Source organism: Echinops telfairi, unplaced genomic scaffold (genome assembly GCF_000313985.2).
Source record: "Echinops telfairi isolate 266 unplaced genomic scaffold, ASM31398v2 ScPeMD7_7407;HRSCAF=8445, whole genome shotgun sequence".
Classification (NCBI taxonomy): domain Eukaryota; kingdom Metazoa; phylum Chordata; class Mammalia; order Afrosoricida; family Tenrecidae; genus Echinops; species Echinops telfairi.
Genome location: NW_022111307.1, coordinates 2356503 through 2367695, shown reverse-complemented (window position 1 = coordinate 2367695; position 11193 = coordinate 2356503). Strand labels below are relative to the sequence as shown.

The 11193-nt window shown below is 38.1% G+C and overlaps 1 protein-coding gene across 1 annotated transcript in view; it reads left to right on the top strand.

The window, feature by feature from the left end:
* The window catches only part of TPRG1 (tumor protein p63 regulated 1), a 165835-nt gene extending 157041 nt beyond the window's left edge, over positions 1–8794 (top strand). Inside the window, exon 5 of the mRNA XM_004713403.1 lies at positions 8600–8794. Coding sequence (XP_004713460.1) covers positions 8600–8794 — 195 coding nt within the window. The remainder of the gene's footprint in view (positions 1–8599) is intronic.
* The last annotated feature ends 2399 nt before the right edge of the window (positions 8795–11193 follow it).

Here is an 11193-nt window from a genome sequence, read left to right as displayed (position 1 = left end):
AAGTTATAGATTATTATTTTCATATCTTACATTCTCTTCCGTTGCCCCTCACCCACTTTTCTGTTGTCTGTACCCCCTGGGAAGGGGTTATAGATTGATACTTGTGATTCCCCCTTTCTCCTCCTATCCTCCCCTTATCTTCCTGGTATCTTTATTCTCATTGTTGGTCCGGAGGGGTTTATCTATCCTGGATTCCCTGTGTGGTGGACTCTTATCTGTAGCAGTGTGCATGTTTCTGGTCTAATCTGATTTTTAAGGTAGAATTGAGGTTGTGATAGTGGAGGGAAGGAAGCACCAAAGAGCTAGAGGAAAGTTGTTTGTTTCATCTGTGCTGTAGAGCACCCTGACTGACTCATCTCTTCCCTGTGACTCCTCTGTGAGGGGATGTCCAATTGTCTACAGATGGGCATTGGGTGTCCACTCCATGCCCCCCCTCTATTCATCTTGGGTGTTATTTTTTTCTGGATCTTAGATGCCTGATACCTGATCCCATTGACACCTCGGGTCACACAAGCTAATGTGTTTCTTCCATGTGGGCTTTGTTGCTTCTTATCTAGATGGCTGCTTGTTTATCTTCAAGCCTTTAAGACTCCAGATGCTATATCTTTTGATAGCCGGGCATCATCAGCTTTCTTCACCACATTTGCTTATGCATCCATTTTGTCTTCAGTGATCTGGAAGGTGAGGTGCGCCTCACAGAATGCAGGATTATGAGAACAAAGTGTTCTTGTGCTGAGGGAGTACTTGAGTTGAGGCCCAATGTGCATCTGCAACCTTAATTCTTAACATGTAGATGTTAGTACATAGTTCTCTTCCCCTCTCATTATATATAAACATATTTACATATGTACATGCCTGTATTTAGCCCTTTGTAAATGTCCTTTGCCTCCTGGTTCTTTCCTTTCTTTCCTTTTGCTTTCCTCTTGTCCCACCATCACCTTCGACCTTCATTCGAGGTTAGTAATTCCTCGCTGCTACATTGCCCTTGATAAAACCCCACTAGACCTCCTCTGCCCTTCTCTCCATTGAGAAAAAATTTTAATGGACACCCATTTTTCTTCAGGTAGTAATGTAAAAAGACTGTATTGACCTGGTTAATTTCCAAGTACTCTCAATTCTTGTTGTTGTTGTTGTTGTTGTTACGTGCCATTGATTCAGTTCCAAGTAATAGTGACTCTATGTACCAGCGAGCTCATCTTTCCCCCAACCAGCATCATGCTCACATTTGTTATGTTTGAGCCCATTACTGCTGCTGTGTTGATCCATCTCGTCAAGGGTCTTTCTCTGTTTTCATTGCCCTGCTACTTAACCAAACAAGATGTCCTTTTCTAGGGACTGGCCTCTCCCGGTAACATGTCCAAAGTACATTAAATAAAGTCTCACTATCCTGACTGTCAAAGAACATTCTGGCTGTACTTTTTCCAAGACATATTTGGTGGTGGAATGGTTACACATTGAGCTGCTAACCACGAAGTTAGCCATTCAAAACTCCCAGCTTCCCCATAGAAGAAAGATGAGGCTTTCTATGCCCATAAAGAGTTGCAGACTCAGAAACTCACAGGGAGTTAACCCAGTTCTATAGGGCTGGTATGCATTGACATGGACTCAACGGCAGTGTGTACAGAACGCTGACTGGCTACTTGCTCTCATCACGTACAAAGGGATCTTAAAGTTGATGGATTGTACACTGAGAAATAAAGTTTATATATTTTTATCTTTTAATTCCAATTTTCTCTGTAAACGGCTTGAAATCTCACATTCAATCCACTTGTGATGCCCACGTGGTTCCTAGTATTGGGTAATGGATGAAGTAGCCCTTTATTCCGGCACACTTCACCTCCTGTCTATCTAGGCTGAAACCTCTAGCCTGAAGGCTTGGAAAACCTGCTCAGCTGAGGAATGTGGGTTTATAAGCATGAAACCTGGTCTCTTTTCACCCAGTGTAAACAGGAAGCAAGCAATGCTTAAACTAAGGAAAACTGAGACTCTAGGCTGTGAACTGCTGGCAGACAGCACCTGAAGCAAATCAGGGGCCCTGGTAAAGAAGAGAAAGCCTACACATACACACACACACACACACACACACACACACACACACACACACACACTGCTATACTTTATTCTAAACAACCCACAGTCCCCATGTCACCAGAGTTGGTATAATGTGAGACTGGAATCAAGGAGGAGCCCGAGTTGGGAACATAGACCTTTGAAAGCATGAGTATGTTGCTGGTGGCATTCATGTCAAATGACACAGCGTTCCTGTCACACAGATTGATTTCAGGTGTTTTAAATGTTCAAGAGCCAACTTGGGGACTTGTTCAAAAGCCAACTTGGCCTTTTGTCTGCCTCTCCTTCAATGCACTACTTGTTTCTTCTTTTTCCTGACTCCTCCCCTGGCTATAGGGCACCCAGCAATGACTGGAAACACTGTGCATCTGATTCCAATGAATGTCAAGTCCATTCACTATGACATAGTGTAGCTTTTACAGAGTTTATTTCCCCCTCGTCCTTAGATACTGAGGCCATAGAGGAGTCTCATCAATTCAAATTCATGATCAGATTGAGGAGGTATTCAATCACTCAACTTGAAAAACATTTATTGATCTGTGAAAAAGGGATCTTGATAATCCAGAGGGTGTTGAGATGTTTGCTTTTTGACCTTTAGGAGATCATGGGCTATGATAATGATGCTGTTCATGATGATAAGAGCAGTTCATGTGCATTGATTATTTGCCATAGGCTTTCTTTGTGCCTTTCCCTATGATTTCCACTTATATTTTCAACCAAAGATGTTATCTTCCCAAACCTTCCCATAATATATAAGCACACACACAGTTCATTAAAAACATGTAATTTCATAATCTTGACTTCCAGTCTATGAGTCTAATGTTATTACTAAATAACTTACTGCCATTGGGTTGATTTCTACTTAAAGCGACCATATAGGAAAGAGTAGAACTGCCCTTGGGGGTGGTTCCAAGACCGTAAGCCTTTACCAGAGTAGAAAGCCTCATCTTTCTCCTGGGGTATGACTAGTGGTTTTGAACTGCTGGCCTTGCAGATAGCAGCCCAATGGTTAGCCTACTTGTTCATTGTTAGTGGTTTAGAGAGTCAGTTCACAGTACAAATACTGACATCAATAATTACATATAGATAGAATATTGCAACAGTTAATATTAAAATGGTGGGAGAAAGACAGGACTTTACTTTTTAAATTATATAACTCTTTTTGATGCTATTGGTAGCTTTATTTTATGGAAAATAAATGATAAAATTCAAAGAAGCTGGATAACTTGCCCAAGATCATGGCATCAGTGAATACCATACTATTGTTATTGTTGGGTGCTGTGGTGTGAGTTTAGACAACCCTATGTACAACAGAAAGTAACACTACCTGGTCCTGTGGCATCTACCCAAATGTTATGTTTGAGCCAATTGCTGGAGCCACTGTCTCAACCCCTCTCCTTAAGGGTCTTCCAAAGTTGTAGCATAAAAAAGTGTGATTTCCCTGAAAATGCAACAAAATATTATTAAAAATTAAAATGAAACCTGCCTGACATTAATACTCACACTATATCATGCTATATTTCCAGTAATACAATGGTTCTCACCGGAGTTGATTTTGCCCACAAGGGAATGCAATATCTAGAAAATTTTAAATTTAAGATATTAATACATTTAAAATCCTTTTGACATCTAAATCTAAATAAAGATATTAATCCATTTTGTTCCTGTTGACATCTAAATCTATGATTATCAATAGAAAATTGTTAGCTGTAGACATGAACTTTTGGTGTGTGTATTTCTTTCTGTTCCAATTTCATGTCTAGTCAAGGTCCAAGGCTTGCTTGTTAGACCAGAACCAATTCTCAAACAGAAACCTTGATCCTAGGACCTCACCAGTTTCAACTTTGCCCCCTTCCAACTCACTGCCTTCCAGCTTAGTAATGTCATTATCCACCTCATTCCTCAAAGTTCGAGATGTTATATTTGATTCTCTCATGCATCCATTCCCTGTAGTTAAGCAAGTTCTGTGTCGATAGCTCCAGAACACATTCCTAATGTAACCAGTTAGCACGTGTTCCATTTTGGTTCTTGTCCAAGGCACTATCACCTTTAGTCTGGACTAAAGAGTTATCTTCCCATTTCCATATTTGACCCTAACAGTAGATTCTCCACACAGGCTTAATTAAAAAAATTAGCCAGGCTTAATTAAAAAAAAAAGGAGACATATGTAATTCTTCCTTTAATCCAGCATCCTTAGTATGATCCATAAGACTTTGATTCCTTGTCTCTCGGTCTTACAAGAGTTTTTCTTGTTCCTTGAATAAACTAAGCTCATCCTTACCTTACAGCCTATGCACGTATTGTTTTTCTGCAGAGAATAGCCCTCTCTACTCCCTCATGACTCGTTCTTTTTTATCATTTGAGTTCAAGTATTGCCTTCTTAGAAAGACTAATCCTGACTATTCTATGCAAAATAACATTTGTTTTTTTAATCCTTTTGCATATGTCATTTTTCTCAGAGAACTTGTCATTATCAAAATTGTATGTATCTGTTTTCACTTTTGTCTCCTACCACTAGACTATTTGAGAGTAATATCCCAGCCTGTCTAGTCATAGAACGTATAACCCAGTGAAGTTGCTTCATCAATATTTAGCAGTTCTTTAATCTGCTAATGGTTCAGAGTCAGCTCCCAATACAAATACTGATAGAAAAATGTGTATATGAATATATACACAGAGAATTAAAATTCTATGAATTTCTATGTAAAATTACATAGAAAATTAAAGAAGTTAAAACTAAATTGCAGCTGTACAGTTATATAGATGATTATGCAACCGAAAATTCACATAATATTTTTGACATTAAGATGCAACATTTTACCTGTAGAAAATAGGTCTTGAGCTAATAAACACAAAATTAATGGTTAACTCTACATGCAGGACAACAGTCATATTAGAAATAATATTTTAGAAGAAATTACATAGTGGTGAAAGCAAATAAAGAAAAAATCAGAGTCTTGTGGTGTCTCTTGCTTTCTCCTCTCTTCAGTTGGTATTTTTACCTTTTTAATTGAGAACTGTCTTGAGGGGATATACTCAACCTACATTTTTGAGGTCGTAGTTCCTGAGCAGAATTTAATTTTTCTTTTGGCATCAAGGGGACTTTATATTAGTTTAAAATGTGTTGTATTTGTTATAATACTTTCTTGAGTCTCTAGATGATACACATTTTTTTAAAATTGGCATGGAAATTATGGTATTGAGGTTAAATAGGAATAAAGAAGGCACATCCTTTGCACCCTGAAAATAATCGTATGTGTGCATCTATACTAAGATGGCTTGCAAAATATTTTTAATGCTTCACTTAAATTTTTACAATTGTTTTGTGAGATTTGTATTTATATTTATACTTGTTATATTACTATTGTTTTCTAAAACTCCTTGAGTTTAAATGATTTTTCCAAGGTTTCACTACCTGTATCTCATGGGGCATAGAAATATACCTGGTTCTTTCCACCTAGCCCCAAGAATTTACCCAAAGTGATGCGGGGCATTTTCATGTAGCTGTGGTTTTCCTGTCAATGAAAACGTCAATGTAGAAGAGTATGACTGCTTCATGAGGATGTGTCAATGTCAATTAACACTCAAGATGCGTGGTTGGCATCGACACACTTTAAAATCACTTCAGAACTTGGAATGGCATGGTTCTAACACACAGGGTTTAAAAGTCTATCTCTAATGTGTTTCTTCCTTTTTAGTTTCCTCTTTCCAAAGCTGAAAAGGAATTCTATCTTTCTGCTTATCTTATCCAATTAACTAAAGCATTTGGTGGTGTTCACTGAAAGGAAGGAAGGATCTCCTTTACCACAAATGTGTCACTCTAGCATCCCTGGGTGATGTGTCTGTGATTTGTTACTCAGTGACACCACAATTAGATTCCTACCGTTGCCTCACAGAAGGTCAGGGCCAGGTAACAGGACTGTCCTCCATCCCTCTTTGCTGCTACAGGCGGGAACTCATGGAAAATAAGCAGAACACTACCTGCTGTTAGATTCTTTCACCTCAGTGGATATGTGCATCTGTTTTTTAAATAAACATTTTCATAGACCATTGGACAACTATTACTTAGAAGAAAAGTAAAGAGGGATACATACATTCGTTTATTTGGAAAATCCATGAATATAGAAGTACACTCGTAAACTTTATGTGGTTTCAGAATCAAACTCACTAACAGTTTTTCCTTCTCGTTTTATGTTGTTGGCTGCCATTCGGGCAGACCCCACCCGTGAGGGACCCGGGGGTTCGAAGTAGCACAGCTCCATAGGATTGCTTTTGGTTGTAATCTTTTAAAAATGTCTTTATTTAGCAATGCAAATTACTCTCAACATTATTTTATTTAACATTGTGCACCAAAGAGTCTTCCTGCTGAATGAGGTTTTTCAGTAGTTTCATTCGCATGTCCTTCACATATCATCCAATTTAGTAGTTCAATCATATGAAAAAGAGTTTTGTAATCATCACCACAATAAATATTAGAATATCTTTATCTTTCTTGCACTCATTATTATGAACTCTTCATTTCCCCCCAAACTTCCCCTGCCATAACCCCAACCCCCCAAAACATAAGCTCCCCACCATAGAATCCATGCTGACTCCTAAGGACTCATCCCATTCCCAAGACTAACTGTTTCCTGGGGGAGAATGCCATCCTCCTGGGGAGCTGATGGGGTTTCTCCCTGTGACCATGAGGACTGCAGCCCAACACATCACCGCTGCACCCCGAGGGCTCTGAAGAAACCGTCCCTCCAAATACTGCATCTATAGATACCTTGCATTTCATACACAGAGAAACATACAAAACAAAGCACAACATACAAATCAAAAAGAAAAACCCAACAATAATAACAAATTAAGACTTGTCTTCTGAGGAGTGACTACGTGGGTTCAAAGGACCGATCTTTGGGTTAGGACCAACAGAGCTTTCTTTGCTATTGTCTTAAAGAAACCACTTCAATGCTTTATTTACCCCTCTTTGGAAGCCCAAACTGAGGCTCCACTGGGGGGAGTGAGTTTTCTAATACCACAAAGTAAATCAATTGCAGAGGTTTTACTTGAGTAAGGTTTGTTTGAGATTATTGTTGCTTATGTGTTAGGTCAACTAGCAATAATATATGTATTCAAAATTTTATATACTTTTTTCTTATTAGTAAGTTCACTCAAGCCTAAAGTGGAAAAGTGGTTTTTTGTAGGGCATTTTAGTATAAAATAAGAATCCAGAAACAACAACAAAAATGGATTATGATGAAAAGCTATTGGGAATCATTGAATCAGTACAAACAGAAACTCTTGTGTTAGTCTCTTAAAGCAAAACCTGACTTCCTTGTAGAGAATTGAGTAGAACAATGGTCTCTTTATAGAGGATACTTAATAATTTGCACTGAACTTGAACTGAACTCTAAAGTTTTAATTTAGACTTGTAATTTAGACTTCCAGTTTCCTAGGAAACAGATTTTGTTCACACTTTGTGCAGGCCCTTATTCTCGAGGTTCAGTTTTACCATATAGTAGGGAGTGAAGTGTCCGTGGGCAGCTCACTTGCCTTCTATGATCGTTGATTTTAAATCTAGAGGTAATCATATGGGTAGAAAATGAAATAGTAGGTGTAAAAGAGTCATTGAAAATACAAAGATATCAGCTCTCCTGATTCATGTCCTCATTAATATATTGTTTGGGATGCTCTTTACATTACTCACTTCTTTGAAGGCAGCTGAAAATACCCAATTCATCCTGACGTGACAAACCGAAGGCTGTTTCTGATTCATTTCACTTAAAAGGCCAAGAAATGATGATCTAGTAATCCCCATGATTTTTTCAAGAATTTAGGTTTCTCCATGTCTTAATCTTTTTCGTCTCTGTTGGCTTCACTCTCAGGCAGGTTATCATTACGCATGGCAAATCTAACCACGGACAGTTCCACGCTTATATGCCATCAGCGTCCCCTAGATGTCGATTAAGCCTTACCTAACAGACCTTCCCTTAGCCCCGCCTAATAATCTTCTGAGGATTATTTTAGTAATCTCCCTTTTTTGAAGCCATTGGTGATCCCTCAATCAAATATTATTTCTCCCTTGTCTGTGCCTCTTTATCAATATATGCTTTTCTTTTGCTGCTTTTTATAAACATGAACTTTGTATACTGTTACCCGTTCATTTCTTAATAAAGATTCTCTCCTATGATATCACTGCTTTCATAGTGAAACTATTTAATGCTTTTTAAATACTCAGCAACATTCCAGAGGTTGCCTGATTCATAATCACAATCAGTAAATATTTATTGCACAGATTTCGTAATGTTGTACAAATTATGAATCAATAATAAAAATAAATAAGCAAGACCATTTTATTATGTACATAAATTATTAAGAGCTTAATAGTACTAAAACACTAACAGAAGCTATGTTAATTGTTTTGAGAGATGATTTCTAGTTAAGAAGTGAGAAAAACTGATTCACTATAGCCTCAGAGGGCTGGCTCAGGCAGCCCTTGTTCCACCATGCAATCACTAATTCTGTGTTTTCTTTTTCTCTTCAGATGTCTGGGTTGACATCTAAACTTGTTCCAACTATCGAGAAAGCCCACAAGAATCCCACAGGATCTGGAAGCAAAAAGGAATTTAGGGTGCTAATGGAACCCATTTTGATTGAGACCTACATGGGGCTGATGTCATTCATTGGAAACCGCAACAAACTTGGCTATTCCCTCGCCCGTGGGAGTATTGGTTTTTGAGACTCTTTATATGTATAAGCACATCATCCAGACCGACATCATTATTAAAGGTTTCATTTCATTCCACTGTACATTTGGACATTTTCCCCCTCCCAGCATTACCTAATTACTTGCAAGTAGTAGTATATGGTCTTTAATGTGTACTCTCTCAAGGGGTTTAGAAGCTTGGTTTGAGAGATCAATAGATACCCACTGGAGACTTCATATCAGAATGATCAAATTTCCTGAAAATTAAAAAGATCAATATTAGTGAGCCTATCAAATAATGTTATCAAATGAGTGCCTGAGCATGAGCCCTGGGAAGACCCTATGGAATTACTTCTTCTTCTTGTTTTCTAAGCCTTGGTTTGGTCTTCAGCCCTTTGATCATAATTGTCTCTCCCATCAGGGTCTCTCTGTTCTATTGTTCTAGCTACTGCCTGCATGGGGATGCCTTCCAAACACACATTCTCATCCCTCATGCATCTTCTCAAATTCAGGTTCACATTTCTGTGGTTAGTCATCATCTCTTCATGGATATTCTAATGACTTTCATATTCACCATCTTCGAAACCCTAGATTTCTCTGTGGCCTTTTTACTGCCCCAGTCAGTCATCCCTGAAATTTATCCATTTTGAGTTCTTCAATCTAAAATATTGTATATGGATGTAAATTAGCTTTGTACCAAATGCATAGACATTAAACCTAAAATTGAATTTTGCCTTTAAAAAATGTTCATATTCTTTTTAAATTTCCATTTTCACAACTATGTTCTCAAATCAAGCACTTAATACTGTGCACCTGGATTATTATTATAGCCTTTTAATCAAGGTGCCTGCTCCTAAATGGGCCCTATTCTAATCCATCAGACACTTGGTTGCCAGATTCCGAAAGCACAGCTTGAACAGATCACTCCCTAATTGAGAACTTTCAGTGGCTCATTGCTTTTGGTAGTTTTTTTTAATTGTTCAAATATTATTTTTAAATAACTGTCCCATTCCTCAAGATAAATTTATGTAAATCTGTGTATGTAAAAAGTATGGCCTTGTGTTTGATGTAGAGGTAGGAAGGTCCTGCGCACTCTCCTTTTATATCTCCCTATAGAATTCATTAGATCATAAAGGATTTGGGGGAACATGGTTTCAAAAATGCTGCCTCAACTCACTCTATTCCCATTGAATTTCCCCTCATACTTCTCCTTTGTCTCTCCCCATACTTCTGTTACATTTCGAACAGCCCCTGACATTATTTCTTCTGTTCACATCTCTTTAAGTTTATTTTCTTTTCAATTATAGTTTCCACTTAATTATTTTAATGAGCTTTGGATATTGAACACAAACTTTAAATATCATTATAATCTTTCCCACCTTGTCTCCAGATTCAAAGTTGAGACACCTGGGTTGATAGTCAATTGAAAGTGTTCATTTTGTTTTTTGTTTTATTTTATTTTAGTTAATATGTGGAATTTACTGTTATAATCTTTTCTTCCAATAATGTACTTTTTCAATTTTGCAGATTTGCCCTCTGATAGATACACAAACATCAGTTTGGTGCAAGCTTTCAGAGCCCAATCTTTGCATAATTGTCACTTTGTTGCCTTTGTTCACTCTCATTAGCATTTCTCTTCTTCTCTCCAGTCTCACTTTCTGGCCCGTGCATTTTCCCTCTCTCAAGATATCAAATATTGTCACAGTCCCCAAGGCAGAGGACTTCTATTCAGACTGTAAAAGGAAATGTTGAAATCCTTAGCTGTCCTGTCAACAGTAGTGGCATGGAAAGCATTGGATTGTTTTGGCAATGGTTCTGAAGCAGGCATAATTGGCAAATTATTACAATACTGCTGCCCAAAAATCCCTAGTTGCTGCAAGAAAGTGGCATTTGTTGGCAGAAGGCTCGGACATTGCCCACTACATTCTTTGCAGTTACCATTTAAGGATTAGCCTGATAATTGACTTCTCTAGGCATATTTGCCCCTCTTGAAACCTAAGCTTGTGCTACGGCCAAATGGCTTTGTAAAGGAGACAATTCAGTATTAGCAATGGAAGCACGTCAAAAGGCTGTGCGGAGGCAGCTGTTTCTTAGCCCTGAGGCCTATCCTATGACAATGAGATAGGCATTGAAAGAAATCAGAATTGCTTAGGGTTGAGAATAGGGAACTCGGGAATAACATGGAAACTGTCTTCACATTGCAGGAAGAGGTCAAAGTCCTTCAGGTGATTAGCAGATCCTGAAGGAATGATTTTGACCAGTGGGGGGGAAAAAGAAATGTGAATTTGAACAGTCATTTAAGACTAGAAAGAACTCATAATAGAGATGCTAAAGCAGGAAAGAGGTGCTTCTTAGAATAGTGAGTTTCCTATCATATGCAATACTCAGGACTCTTGTGAAAGAGATTGCTGTATTATTAGAGTTGCAAAGAT